The 15,125-nt window shown below is 37.3% G+C and overlaps 1 protein-coding gene across 1 annotated transcript; it reads left to right on the top strand.

Moving 5' to 3' along the window:
• The first annotated feature begins 10 nt into the window (after window positions 1-10).
• On the top strand, window positions 11-13,591 carry LOC103480216 (uncharacterized). Its single transcript, XM_017310298.1, has 19 exons — window positions 11-286; window positions 983-1,132; window positions 1,375-1,456; window positions 2,096-2,280; window positions 2,582-2,663; window positions 3,298-3,449; window positions 3,908-4,019; window positions 4,751-4,834; window positions 5,232-5,407; window positions 6,242-6,353; window positions 6,442-6,585; window positions 6,882-6,920; window positions 7,064-7,188; window positions 8,916-9,049; window positions 9,228-9,347; window positions 9,932-9,995; window positions 12,287-12,378; window positions 13,101-13,212; window positions 13,435-13,591. The coding sequence occupies exons 1-11, from the start codon at window positions 202-204 to the stop codon at window positions 6,533-6,535; spliced, it is 1,314 nt and encodes a 437-aa protein (XP_017165787.1). The 5' UTR covers window positions 11-201; the 3' UTR covers window positions 6,536-6,585; window positions 6,882-6,920; window positions 7,064-7,188; window positions 8,916-9,049; window positions 9,228-9,347; window positions 9,932-9,995; window positions 12,287-12,378; window positions 13,101-13,212; window positions 13,435-13,591.
• Window positions 13,592-15,125: the final 1,534 nt, after the last annotated feature.

The raw sequence follows: 15,125 nt of genomic DNA, 5'->3' as shown, positions 1-15,125 counted from the left end.
ATCTAATATGTTCATCATGGCTGCAGAGAGACGTGAAACCATCGTAACACACCAAGCTGAGGTAGAGGTGTTTCGGTTCAGACGTTTCTCACTGCTTCATAAAAACATCGGGCTGTGGTTCATCCTGTAGCTCTAATCTATAATGTCAGTCTGTCTTCTTCACTGACTGAGTGAAGTCAGAGATCAGCAGCAGATCAAATCATGCAGCAGGTAGTTTGGATCATTGTGGTTCTGCTGAATGTCGTCTGGATCTCCTTCTTCTTAACTCCAGATCTGGATTTTTCAGGTAAGACCAGCTAAAGGAGAGAAACCTTTAAATGTTGATGCTGCTGATGTGACATTAGTTTGAACTGATCTGTCTTTAGTCACATTCAGACTTCCTGTCTGTCTGTTTTCCTAAGTAACACCTCGTTTACAGCTCATTAAAGACTCTAGAAAAACTTGAACTCAGATAATCAGCAGTTATTTAACTTCTATCTAATCCACATGTATAGAGGCTCACAGTCACATAGAGACTTACTTATATACAGGTACATGTCTTTTAGTAAGTTAGAGAGAAACCTCAYGCATTTTGTACCCAACATTGAGTTTCTCACATATTTCCGGCAAAATATTTAAGGATTCTTCTTACAAGGGATAATTCTACACCAAATTGTTTGGTTTCCTGCCACAGATTTAATGTTTAAATGATATCAAATGTCTTTAAATCTTAAATTGAGTCGAGGTCGGTGCCCGTTCCAGAATCTTGTTTTGAATTTTTGTGCAACACAGAAAATGTTTGACCAAACATCAAATGTTCTTTTACTTTTGATGTTTGCCTGGATAAATTTGAACCTATTTGTGGAATTGGGAAATGTTGATGCTGCTGGCATCCAGATCCACACAGAGGCTTCGGTTCAGATAGATCAGATCCAACATTAATATGCAACATGAGTGGATGTGACCTTGTGACCTGCTCTATAACCGGGTTTGTGTCTCTCAGTGTTTGTGGAGAGGAGAAGCATCAGCAGCTCTGATGAGACGTTCATGATGGAGTTCTGCCTTCAGCCAGACTCTGACAGGAAGTGGACATCAGCTGGACCTTCAGCCAGCGGTCCAGATGGAGACATCAGCACCATCACAGAACGTCCTGGTGAGACGTAGACGGATTGGTTTGAGATCTGAAGATCTGAATGTTCTTGATATTTGTGTCAGAAAACTAAAAAATAAAATTATTCTCCATATTGGATTATTTTTAATCTCAGTACAAATACAGCTTTTTTGTGGAATCCTAAAACAAAATAGTAATGAGGTACTGGCTGTACATGTTCATGAGAATCTATTTTTATATAACTACATATATAGTTCTACATTAAATCATTGCATTATTTGCAGTGAATGGAAAGAAAACTCAATATAAAGAATCCAACTCGGGTGACAAGTTCTCCACATCTGCAGCTCCTGATCCTGATCAGATGTGAGTAATTAAAGTTTTATGTCTTTTCTAACTGTGATGCATCAACAGAAACTGACCTTGAACCCATTTATGAACACAAAGATGTAAAAGTTGGTTTAATCTGAGTCGTCATGTGGAACCTTCTTCTTATGCTAGTGCTGTGTTTGCGAAAACAGACGTTACTGAAGTGATTTAATATTGTCTGAAAAACAATATATATTTAAAAGACATTGTAAACCACAGAGCTATACAGTGTGACACATATGTCACACCTGAGATGAATAAAGTCTGCAGTTAGTAGTTTGTGTCGGTCTTGGAGCAGAGACTTTAGCTAACAGATGGGAGATGAATCGTTTAGGATTTTAATATGTCTCCATGGTAACAGCTTTTCTTCAACAGGTCTCTGTATTTCTATCAGCTGCATGAGTTTACATCACGGCGCGCATTGCTCTGTTTAGCAGCTTTGGGTCAATAGGAGGCGCTCTGTATCCCTCAAACCTGCAAGAATGAATGTTTTGATAACTTTTAAACTCCGACTCCAAAGTAGGTTGTTAATCGGGTTGGTAACTAATCACTGAATAACTAACAAACAACCTTCCTACTCTAAATAAATTGACTGTGTGTAGATAAACTTTTGTTTTGTTTTGTTTTGTTTTTCAGTGATTTGAATGGACCGACTGTATCTACTGATGAACAGAGACTGACTCCACCACCAGAGTTCAGCTCCAGCTCTGAAGCTGATCTTCTTACAAAGATTCCAACAACTCCTAGAAATCAGAAGGTCAACATCAACCGACCCAGACAGCACAAAATCACCCTCAGTCCACTCAGACCAGGACCAGGAAGTGAGTTTTTCCTCCAGCAGGTTTTCATCCAAGCAGAGATGTCATAGCTTTCGTGTAAACAAAAAATATATATACTTTTCATGAATGTATGCCTGTGATATTGAAACGGTGAAATGTGACAGAAATGGAAAAAAGGAAGAATGAAGGCTAACACTTTTTTGTATTTGTATGATTATTTAGTCATTATTTATATGGATAAATAATCACAGTAACAGTATTTATGTATTTATTGATTTACTTAATTCTGAAAGAAACATATAATTACATATAGTTCAACATCCAGTTCATGCATTATTTACAGTGAATGGGAAGAAAACACAAACTCCAAATTCCATCCCAGATGACAAGTTTCCAACATCTGCAGCTCCTGATCCTGATGAAATGTGAGCAACATTTTAACCAAGAACCAGAACCAATCAAATCAACTGTTTACATTTAGGATTGATTGTTTTTATTCACTTTGAACTGTTTTTAATCTTTATGAAATTGCGACATGCGAGTTGGTGAACAGATTTTACTGCTCTGAGGTAGAGAATCACTGCTGGGAAGGAAGGAAATGAGTTTTGGAAATGTTATGATTTTTAAATTGACTCCTTTTTTTATTTATTATGGGCCTGATGCACAGTCATAGTTACATACATGGTACCATCCTTTTAAGAAAACAGAAGCTGATGTTTTATGGAGACAAAGAGGAGCCTGAAGGATTTTTACCTGTTAAACTGCTTTTCACCTGAATTACACTACAAAAACACAAAAACTTGTAAGTTAGTTTCATCTCATTTGAAATCTACTAAAGGTTTTTAAATAGAAATTAAACAAGGTAAGATTTTGTGTTTTTGCAGTGAACTCTGAAGTATTTTGATTATTTTTAGTTCATAAGGCCTTGATTAGGTTAATTAATGACTCTAATTATTGATCATTCTAATTGATAATTGATCATTATTGACAAATCTAACCATTCTGTGTTTGTCAAATAGAAAATTTTGGCAAACATCAAAATATTTTTTTATTTTTCAGCAGCTTGGCTGAACCGACTGTATCTGCTCATGAACAGAGACTGACTTCACCACCAGGACTGAACTCCAGCTCTAATCTTGTTACAAAGATTCCAACAACTCCCAGAAATCAGAGGATGGACATCAGCCGACCCGTCCAGCAGGAACTACTGAGTGAGTGTTTACTGACTGTGGATCTGATCGGTTCAAGTCACTGCAACCTGTTTTCTGTTTCAGCAACAAGCTATGCTAAACACACAGTTACATACAGTTACATCTACAGTCATGTAAATTTGCTTTGCTTGCAAATTCATTATATTGGTACAACTCTAATTTATCCAATTCTTTGGCAATAAAGAAAGTACACAAGTGTCCTTTAATTAAAATAAAATGGGTGATTCAGGGATTTTCTCCAAAGTCAACACTAAATCCTACTTTCAGCAGTTTTACTGCAAAGTCAAAATGCTGTTCAGTTTTTGTAGTAAATGAGAATATTGCTCAGGCTGTTGTTCTAAAAACGTAAAATCGACATGATTATCACTCTACCCATTCAGAGGACAAGTCAGCTTTAACCCTTTCAGAGCTGCAGCAGAAATGTGTTTTTACTCAGACTTTCATGGTTTTGTTTTCAGGTCTAGCGTTTCCTGCTGACTGCTGCTTTGTGTTAATGAAAGGACCAGTGAATGAGAAGCTCATCGCTTCAGTTGAGGTGACTGATCCCTGCTGCCCCATTAATGCAGCCATGTAAGTACTGCAAGTTGGGTTTCTGTCACTCCTGGTAGAATACGCACAAAATTAGCTGTTTCACTGCGGTGTTAAAGGGGTATTACGTAAAATCCACTTTTATGAGGTTAACATCATGTTATAATGTTATTCCCTTGTAAAAAATGTACCTGGAGCGTTGCTATGATTCTTTCATGAGAAATAATTTAATCTCCATGGCAACCATTTAGCTGTGGAAAGCGCATGGGTGGACCTAGAACCGCCTTCAAGCTGAAACTCCTCCTCTGAGCTGCAGTTTCCAAGATTCCACCTCACAGAGCGGCCCCCCCCTCCCCTACTCAGCTCCTTCAGACTAGCCAGCAGCAGTTAGCAGACGCCTGGTGGATCTGCTGAGCTCATTACAGGAGCTACGTCTCCATGTAACACTGGTAAAAACGTTTTTTACCAGTGTTAATAGAGGAGCCATGTTGCGACGACTTCCTGAAGGCGGAGTGCCAGAAAGAGCAAGAGTTTTTAAAGAAACAGGGACCCAATTTCAAGGCACTTAATTACACATTTTTAAGTTGTATTTTACATATAAATAACAACTTGGAACAACTGAAGGTAACAGTTACTTGAATGAACTATAAAATGACACTACTTGGCCAGAAAACACATAATACTGCCCCGTTAACTGTTAAAGCTAAACGCTTACGTTCAATTTTACTCATTTGAGAAAAAAACTGAATTAATTTGCATTTATTTTCTTTCAGTTTGATAACAAAAAAGACGCAACATCTCTGCGTGGATCCAAAGGAACCCTGGGTGAAAAGGATTATTGATTTCCTGCAGACAAGGTCAGTTTAGTGCAGTGAATGTGTCAAAAATGACCATGATTATGGTAGCTGCAAATTAATCAAAGGTTTTGATTATAATCATTGATTTTTCTTTAATTTCATGTGGAATGTTTGGACATTTATCTTACAGCAGTGACTGTAACTATTCCAGTCCGTTTTATTTATAAAGTACATTTAATATCAACATGTTTACCCAAACTGCTGACCAGTAGGGGCTGATAAATCTGTGACAATCACAAAATAAAAACAGAATTATAAAAATGACAACAAACCAACTTATTTGTCAAAAGCTCCTGAAAACAAGTGTTTAACTTTATAATCACTAATCAATTGAAATAAGCTAATTCGAATATGTTGTTTTTTATATCAAAGAGAATAAAGTTGTTTTATTTCTCAGGGATTTGGATGGACCGACTCTGTCCACTCCTTATGAAAGTCTGACTCTCTCTGAGGTCACCTCATCCCCGATGCTGAGGCAGCACTTTGACGTTAACCTCGCTACGAAGATTCCAACAACTCCACGACATCAGAAGACCATCATCACCCTCAGTCCACTCAGCACAGAACCAGAAAGTGAGTTTTTGCTGCAGCAGGTTTTCATCTAAGCACAGATGTTAAAGTTCAAATCTCTGAGGCAGAACTGAAACTGTGGAGACAGGGATTCAGGTTCTGTTGGTGCTCGTTGTTTAAAACACACTAGCTGCGTTCCTGTTACAAATGTCCACAAAACGTTGTTGATGTTCTGCTACTGACAAAAAAACTAACAAACCCAGTTTCATCATTGCAGCGTTTCCATTAACTGAGAAACAATTAAAATCACACTAGAATAAGTTTGTTCAAGTGACAAGTCATTAAAAAACACGCAGCACCATCATCCTCTGACCACTTCCTGTTCTCTTCTTTTGTCGTTTCCTCCAGTAGTAACATCTGGTTGTTGATCATGTGATGAGAAAAATGTTTTTATTGCAGTTTTTTTCCTTCAAAATACACTCATTTTGGTACAGCTGAATCACCTCCTCATTGTAGGACTAGAACGTTTTTATAAAGAAAAATATTAGTTTAGCTGAAATTGACCTGTTTCCATTAAGCAAATGTATTTTTGTAATTCAAATTTGCACATTTATGTGATCAGTAGCTATTAACATTACTGAGGCTTTGAAACAGGTGTTTTTATTTTTTGTATTTTTTATTTTGTTTTGTTTTGTTTTTTGCTTTGACTTTCAAGGTGAAACCCAGATTTATATTTTTACTGCTGCTTACAGTAAAACAGTCTATGAAATATTTGCTTCACACTGCCACCTACTGGTGAAAAGAAATAGTGTGTTTGGACAATTTTGGTTTCTACAGCAGCAGAATATGAGTTTGTACTCAGTCAGACGTTCAGCAGTTCCACGGTCTGGTTTTCAGATGGAACTGGTCCGGTTGAGTGCTGCTTCCAAGTTTGTAAAAATCCAGTCGACATAAGAGAAACCGCTTCGTTTCACATGACTGATCCTCTGTGCCCCACAAGTGCAGCTGTGTAAGTAACGGCAAGCTGGGTGAGAAAATCTTAGATTTACTCGTATGTGGTGGTAAAAAACTAAACATGTGCATTTCTTTTCTTTCAGTTTAATAACAAAAACAGCGAAACACCTCTGTGCAGATCCAAAGGAACAATGGGTGAAGACAATTATTAATTTTCTAGAGACAAAGGCCCCATAGAGGAACTTCACCATGTTCTGCTTTATCAGATCATGTGAAGAACATTAAAAGTGATCATGATTTTGCTATCAGAATAATCTGGTCCAAGCAATCAAAGATTTTGTTTTAAAGTTAAAATAATTGTATGTTTTTCTAAAAACTTGTAAACTTTGTACAACAACTATCCTAGAGCAGAGATTGTAACCAGATGTGAATTCTGTCCTATCCTTTTTTTTCCTTTTTTTTCAGTTTCAATGAAATTGAAAACTTTAAGTCTCATCTTGAATGAAAACCATGTTAATGTTGGTAGCTGATATCTAAAAGTCAGATAACTGTTCATGAACTTTTCTATATGTTCTGCTTCAAGTTGACAGCAGCAGTCTGTGGTTTGAACCAGCCGTCTCAGGTACATCACCACGTTACACCTTAAGCAAAATGTCTGCTGTTAGGTTTGTGGTTCAATCTAAAAATGGTCACCATGGCAGCACAGAGTCGTGAACCATCTGACTTTGTGGTTCATCCTGTACCGCTAATATATGATGTTTACAGTCTGTCTTCTTCACTGACTGAGTGAAGTCAGAGATCAGATCAGCAGCAGGTAGTTTGCATCACTGTGGTTCTGCTGAATGTCGTCTGAATCTCATTCTTTTTAACTCTAGATCTGGACTTCTCAGGTAAGACCAGCTAAAGGAGAGAAACCTTTAAATGTTGATGCTGCTGATGTGATATAGTCTGTAGTTTGAACAAATCAGGCTTTAGACACATTCTGACTTCCTGTCTGTCTGTTTTCCCTTTGTAAGATCTCATTTACAGTAAATGCTATAGAGTCACTTATTTTGGTTCTCAGGTTCTGGTGGAGAGTTAATATTCACTCATCATGAACATGAATATCATTTCACTTCAGTCTCTTTATAATTTTAAAAGAACCATTCTTTTTTCCTGGACAGCATGTTAGCGCATTAATCATGGGAGTAAATAAGCATTTCATACACTTTCAAGTTTTTCTATCTACAAAGAAATGAATTGTCTGTTCTTTCTTTAAAAGAAATTCCTGTTGTATGACATGGTCCCAGCTCTTTATATATCATTGACCAGGTCCTCCTGTGTAGTTCTGAGCTGATCTCTCACCTTCCTCATGATCACTAATCCTATAGGTAACAAGTTCAGCCTGGGGAAATTAACATAGGAAATACGTTGAGGGTAGGATGGCTCCATAAAGACGAACTAACAGATCACTAGCTGTGAACAAAACTGTCTGTATTCTGCTAATGTCGAAAAGCAACATTTTGCAGATGCAGAGTTTCAGTTAAATAAGAAACGCAATTAAAAATCACACGTGAATAAGTCATTAAAAACCATGCCACCCCACAATCCTCCAACTACTTCCTGTCGTCGTCCTCTTCATGGTTTCAGCCAGTGGCGACATCCAGTTATTGATCATGTGACTCGTATGATGCGAAGAAAGCGTTTCCATTGCAGTTTTGCATAGTAAAATTTTTTCTGATACAGCCGATAAAAAAGCCCCCACCTCATTCAGCACCAAAACTTCAGACTTCAATGAGGCCACAAAATGAAGATTATCTGCTGAAGTTTTCACACCAACCTTAGAAAACTCAACAGGAAATTTGATATTCAGGTCAAAAATATTGAGAAAATGTCTAGAAAGTCAAACTTGTGCACCTCATTTTTCATTTTACATGTGGTTGTTTTTTAATAGATTACTGTGGACTTGCTCCCCATTATAAATTGGTTTTGTTATTTCATGCCTTTTAAGGATTTTTTTTAGAAGAAACTTTTAAAAAGCCCAAGGTTTAACCTTGTCTTCTGCACTCTCTTAACCTGCTTATTTGAAATCGAATATAGATTTGCTAAAACTTAGCTCCGTCTCCAGTCACTAAACTGGGTTCTGTAGCACCTGAAGTCGGAGTTTCAGAAAGAGCAGGTTCTTCTTAAAGAGACAGAGGCCTAATTTCAAGGTGTTACGTTAGTCCATTTTTTTTCAAGTCATGTTTCATATATACATAATTTTTATAGCAACTGTAGGTAACATAGTTACTTGATTGTGCTATAAGATGGCACTATATGCCTGGAAACCTTGACTTTTAACCCAGAACAAGAAGTTTATTTTTAGCTTTATTGTTTCCGCCTGTTTTTTTTTTTATTATAATTTTACACTGAAGCTTTTATTTGTAAGTTACTCATGTTTTATGCTCATCACTTTTTGATTACTGTTGTTTGAAAGTGCTTTACCAGTAAACATGGCTTGGCTGTAATCAGTGGGCTGTTTCTTTTGTGGTTAAAATCTAAAAATGCCCACAGATACACACACACACACACACACACACACACAACCTGAGCATAGCATTGTAGGTCAACTTCCTGTCACATGCATGCTGCTCAGGTCGCCATCAACAGCAGCAGCAGGATGTTACAAACCCTCAGCAGACAGAAACATGATTCGGAGAGTTTGGGTCAGTTTGGCTCTGGTGAACCTGCTGTGGATCCTCTTGTTTTCAACACCAGATTCTTTTTTGGGTAAGAACAAATGAAGGGGCAGAACTTTGATTCACTCCAACTCTGTGTTATGTTCTACGTCCTGTGATGTTCGGCCTTTGTTTCTGTTTTGTTTTGTAAATGCCATGGCCTTAAAATTGCAGCCTTTAAAGCGCCGTGTGTGACGTTGTGGCTTTTGAAAAAATAAATGCTTTTGCAGTGTTTGTCCAGAAAAGAAGCAGCAGCTCTGAGAAGGAGGAGTTTTGTATTAAACCTCAATTCGATTTTAACTGGACAACAACAGAAAGGGAAGTCATCACCACCAGCACGACTCTGCAAGGTAAGCTTTAGCTTTGTTGGCATCAAGTTTCAGTTTTGGACAATAGATTAACATCTTACTTCATTATAAACTCTGATTTGTAGAAAATGTGGTAATGTCATTATTGAAAAGAGAAGGAAAGTTCCCTCAAATCTAATGGCACTCCTTCAAAAGACATATGTCATCCAATCAACTGCAATGTAGGCTTGGTGGCAGGAGAGGGTGGCGCCTTGGTGATTTCCAGGGTCACATCATGACTATGGGACATTGAATGTCACATCACTGGTAGTGAAAGAGCTGGCTTTGTCTGGAAGGCCTCATGTACAAAGACATGCATGGATTTCTTGCTTTAACATTAGCTGCATTTCCATCACAGATATGTGCAAAACATTGTCAATATTCCACAAAAAAAAAATAAAAATAATTATATATATATATACACTGCTCAAAAAAAAAGGGAACACTTAAACACTTAAGTGTTCCCTTTATTTCCAGTCATCTACTTTGTTGTTTCCACCAGTAGCAACATCCCCCCTTCCCCACAGTTAAATAATGTTTTATTTTTGCACCATACTTACATATGCATATTTATACTTCTTCTGCAGCAAGTGGGAAGAGTGAAGAATTTAACTCCATGGACAAGTGTCTCACAAGTGCTGCACCTCAAATGTGAGTGGTTTCTTCCATCCATCCATCCATCCATCCATCCATCCATCCATCCATCCATCCATCCATCCATCCATCCATCCATCCATCCATCCATCCATCCATCCATTTTCTTACACCCTTGTCCCTAATGGAAGGGGTGCTGGTGCCTATCTCCAGCGAATAGGGGGGACCCCCATAAAATTGTTTTGTTTTTTCTTTATAGAAATAGAAAAAAATTGCCAATTACAAAATTAATTGTATCTTGTTTTTTTTTAATTGTTTTTAGAAGTAAAAATTAAATGTTACCATGCCTAGACCAAAAAGCACACATCCATATTTGCACTGAACACCCCCCTGGATCTGAATGAAATGGTTTGTTCCTGTTTATCGCTTGACGGTGATTGTGGTGAGCAGTAGAACAAGACAAGAATGAGTGTGGCAGTTACTATGCTGCCAAGAAAAAATAGTCATGTTTTCAAAGAGAGAGAGAGAAAAGACAAGTATCAATATGTAGCCCAGTTTTTCTCTTAAAGAGTTGGGTAAACTGTGAGATTAACAAACATTTAGCATAGTTAGCTTAGCTACAGACTACTGTTTGCCTCCATTTCACCAGCATTTATTAAACAAAGTGAAAAATATTGCCAACATATCTATATATTTAACGTGTACCTGTACCTTTTACCACACTTCACAACAGACGATCCAGTCAGCAGTAGCTCTAGACCAGATACTAGCGTAACCCCTCAGTGAAAAAGATGAGCAACACTGTGCTGACAAGCTAGTTAGCATCATTCCAGGGAGTGTATAAGGATTTCTCTCACTTTGCTGTTTTTAGAATTACACAACAAAAACAATATATTTATTACTGACAGAAATTAAAACAATCTTTACAAAATGATAATAAAAAACAGCCTGGAGTTTCTTTTTAAAACTAATAAAAAGAAATGTAAGCAACCTATTTGCATGCTGTATGTGGAGTGTTGCATGCAACATTCACAATGAACAAAAGGTTTACAGTGCAGTAAATATTGTGCTAGTATCAGTATTGGACCAAAAAAAAAGCAAGGCAGTTGCAATCCTTTGAAATTATGATGCTGTTTATGGCTCAAATAGACTCAAGAAATTGGAACAACATGGGGCCCAATTTAATTTTTTGTCATGGGGCCCAAAATTCCTGGCAGTGCCTCTGCCTGTTTGTGGTTTTCTTTTAGATGACTTGTGTAATTGTTTATAGAGGCTTTTGGTCAACACCGACATTCCTTTGCTGCCCTTCCATAAAATATCTCGACCATTCCCTTACTGCATAATTCTGCTTCATTCTCATCTCCTTTCTATGCTCTGCTTGAGATTTCTCCCATTAAGCTCAATTTCTCCAGCTGAATTTTAACTGGACCAATCAGCGAACAGAAGGAGGAGTTGTGAACGATTGTTGTTGATTTTTGTCGGTAGCTTTAACATGTCAGTGGAGGAAGTGAACGAAGACATTCAGTCCGTGTTGACCACGTCTCAAAATATTGAGTAATTAAAGCTGGAGCAAGAGGTAGATGTAATTGCTCTACTCCCCAGGAGTTGTTTACAGTGGTAAGCTTCAATAAACTGACCTCATGCGTCGTATGTCTTGCCCAAACGTTAGCAACTGGGTAAAATTTGAAACCTCAGCAGAGTTCATGCCTCCAGCTGACAGTTGTTTCTCAGTAAGTGTTCCAGACAAAGATGCACCGATCCGATATTAATATCTGTATCGGTCCCTGTACTGAAAACTATTCAAGATCGGGTAATGGTGACAATGTGCCCGATCTATAAAGGCGGTTCTATTCAGTCTAATTCTATTTTTTGTGCTCTGAGCAACGTTGTGCTTTATTATTTATTGACATCATATTTTGAATTCCTAATTTGCACTTTGTGAACTATTTGTAAAAAAGTTTATTGCAGTTTGTTACGTGTTTGACCAAAGTAGTCAACTTATTGTTTTTGACAGTTTCAGTTTCTTTATTGTTTATTTGTTCATTGGTTGTTTTTCTCCTAACTGCACTGACTCAACAAATTAAAATTGTTTTTACATGTTCGACCAAGCTTGTGAAGCTATTGGTGCATTTACGTGTGCTGTGCTGCCTGGAAAACACATAATGCTGCCCCTTCAAAGCTATGTGTTTAAATATACACAAGAACAAGCAAATAAATGCATACACTTGTTTTCTTTTGACTTATACATTTATCAATTTTGACAAATTAAAGCAGCAATATATAGTTCTATGAAGATACCGACGCAGAGACGGCTTTGGTAAAGAGATCCCATCTACTGATTTAAACAGGAAAATCAACATCAACCCAGAAGTAAAACCAAAGGTCATCATCAACCCACCTGAGCAGCGGGATGTGAACCTGAACAGAAAACGTTTTAACAGTGAGTATACACTGGATCTAACTTCAAATGTCTGTTTATAAATCGGATCTCCTTCTTTTCTTTTTTGAAAATCCTTCACATGGCATTTATTGTGAATTTGTGCAGCATACATGAACTGAATTGAATATATAAGCTGAGTTACTGAATATTTATCAGAAGAAAAAAATAAATAAATAAATGAATGTTCCAGTTTTATGTCCATGCATGCTGGGTAAAGAGCCTAAGACTTATTCCTTTGAGGCTGAAACATCTCCAATGACATTCCACTGCCTTCTGTTGTTTCTTGAACTCTGTGGCTTTACAACCATCAAAACTTCACCTGGGGGACAAGGGTGTCAAGAAGATGGATGGATGGATGGATGGATGGATGGATGGATGGATGGATGGATGGATGGATGGATGGATGGATGGATGGATGGATGGATGGATGGATGGATNATGGATGGATGGATGGATGGATGGATGGATGGATGGATGGATGGATGGATGGATGGATGGATGGATGGATGGATGGATGGATGGATGGATGGATGGATGAATGGATGGATGGATGGATGGATGGTAATCACATTCCATTTTACCAAAGAAAGGGGTAAAATGACGAATGCTTTCAGAGAAATATCTGTGTACTGTCAGAACTATTAGCATCTTTCTGTTTGGTGTCCAAGAAGTGGAGGGCTCACTTTTCACGGTGCCACAATACTTGACTGTCTTCTTTTCAGGTCCAAATGTCGCTCTTCACTGCTGCTTCATGTTTTCTACAAGAATGGTGGCAAAAGAACAGATCCGTTCATACCACGTCACCGGACCCCACTGCTCAAAATCTGCAGTCCTGTAAGTGTCGGCCGTCAAGCAAGTTCATATCAATCACTAATAATGTCCTAAGAAAGTGTCTGCTTTACTTAGAAAGTATCTTTAAAAAGATACTTTCTGTGATGTAACAGAATTGTTCTCATTCTGTCACGTTACAGCCTCTAATTTAACTTTAAATAGTGCTAATGTTTGATTTTTATTTGTTTCCAACTGTACCAGTTTTGTTCTTCTCTTCTGTTGCAGGTTCGTCATGATGTCAGGGAGTTACATCTGTGTGAATCCAAAGCTCTTGTGGGTCCAGAAGATCATGAAGGGTCTAGACAAAGAACGATTTTAAAGGCACCAAGAGCCAATTTTGCTTCTTTTTTTTTTTTTTTGCTTACAGTGAAGATGATGATTATTTTATGCTCTGAGGATTTTATTTGTGCATGTCAAAAACAACTGACATCCTCTAACTTTTATAGTGGTTTCTCTTTTTGGAAAGACACAAAATATCAACACAAAGTTCAAAACAGAAGAAGATAAAACAGATTACATCAAAATTTCAGATCATCTTGCATAATATTGAGAATATTATTTGCTCAACCCTAAAAGAAAAACACGAGTTGTAACTTGGTCAATGTATAATGGAAGGCATTTCTTGTAGTTGGTCTGTATGGATTCTTAAAATCAGTTTCTGTCCTCTTGTCTTTACAGAAACTGTATTAATAATGTATGTTTGTTGGTCACCATGTTGGAGACTCTGCTTCAGCTCCCTGCACAGTTTCAGTAGGTTTAAGATTGACCTACTTCTTCAAGCTACCAACTGCACAAACAGTGATTGTAATTTAATGTGCAAACATCTTATTCCATAATCAAAAAAAAATCTGCAAACTTTCTTTCTAATTGTTCTGCAGTTTCAATTTCTCCTGTTGTTCAAAGCAGCCTTTGCTCCAATTCAGCAAATCTAACGGTGACAGGAATCTGGATTTCATCAAATTATTGTTGATGTGTTTAAAATGTTCATWTAAACAGAAAATAACACTGGAAGAACACAGACTGACATCAACTTATGACTGTTGAGTCTTTTGAGTTTTGAATCTCTGTCACAAACTGAGATTAGCTCAATCATAACTAGTCAACATTTACAGAATAAAAAACACACAATTAGCAATAAAACCTTCATTCAAAATGGGATCTTCCATTTTGTCCTAAAATCTCATGAAGGTATTTGGGTGTGAGTGATCTTCAAAATGACCTATTTGCTGATGATATTATAATTTACTGCTCAAAAAAATAAAGGGAACACTTAAATGTTAAAGTGTTCCCTTTATTCTTTTGAGCAGTGTATATTTGATGAACCCAACAAATTCTTTCACTCAATTAAATGGAAACTTGGTCTTTCTGCAAAGTCTATACAGAAAGACCCCAGTCTGGGGTTTGAACCCAGAACCTTCTTGCAAGGCAGTGATGCTACCATCTGCCTCACTATGCAGCCAACAAGAAAATAAAATAAAATGGAAAAACAAAAAAGAATAAAAGATTTATTAATTTAGCTTTTGCAGCCAGAGTGATGAATGAGATGAACTATCATCACTCTGGTGTGACTCTGATGGTACTTCTGTTCATATTAGTTGATATTAAATCATTTTATTCTGTTTTCATTACAAATACACAMAGAAACAACCAAATAAGGTCAACCTGWAGAGTCTATTAGCAGATTCTTTATCAGCTTTCGTTTCCTTCCTTATTTGCTTCTGGGCAATCAGATTATGATCATCCTCCATAATGTAAATTTCATGTTGCATAACCAAAGCCAGTAAGTCTGATCGCAGCCTGAGAGGTTGAATCAACATCCAGATGATCAGGATGGGTCACGACTTCTTCATTCACCTGCTACTGATGGCTCTGCTGCTTCAACACACTGAAGAAAGTGAGTACAGTACAGTGTTGTT

Source organism: Poecilia reticulata, linkage group LG18 (assembly GCF_000633615.1).
Source record: "Poecilia reticulata strain Guanapo linkage group LG18, Guppy_female_1.0+MT, whole genome shotgun sequence".
Classification (NCBI taxonomy): domain Eukaryota; kingdom Metazoa; phylum Chordata; class Actinopteri; order Cyprinodontiformes; family Poeciliidae; genus Poecilia; species Poecilia reticulata.
The sequence above is the reverse complement of the archived record's forward strand: the minus strand, read 5'-3'. Positions and strand labels throughout refer to the sequence as shown.

Bases quoted from the DNA above. Each gene is read 5' to 3' on its own strand.
- LOC103480216 (XM_017310298.1), top strand. From the start codon at position 202: ATGCAGCAGGTAGTTTGGATCATTGTGGTTCTGCTGAATGTCGTCTGG. The intron at 287-982 runs GTAAGACCAGCT...TGTGTCTCTCAG, and splicing joins TCCAGATCTGGATTTTTCAG to TGTTTGTGGAGAGGAGAAGC. The intron at 3,450-3,907 runs GTGAGTGTTTAC...TTTTGTTTTCAG, and splicing joins CGTCCAGCAGGAACTACTGA to GTCTAGCGTTTCCTGCTGAC.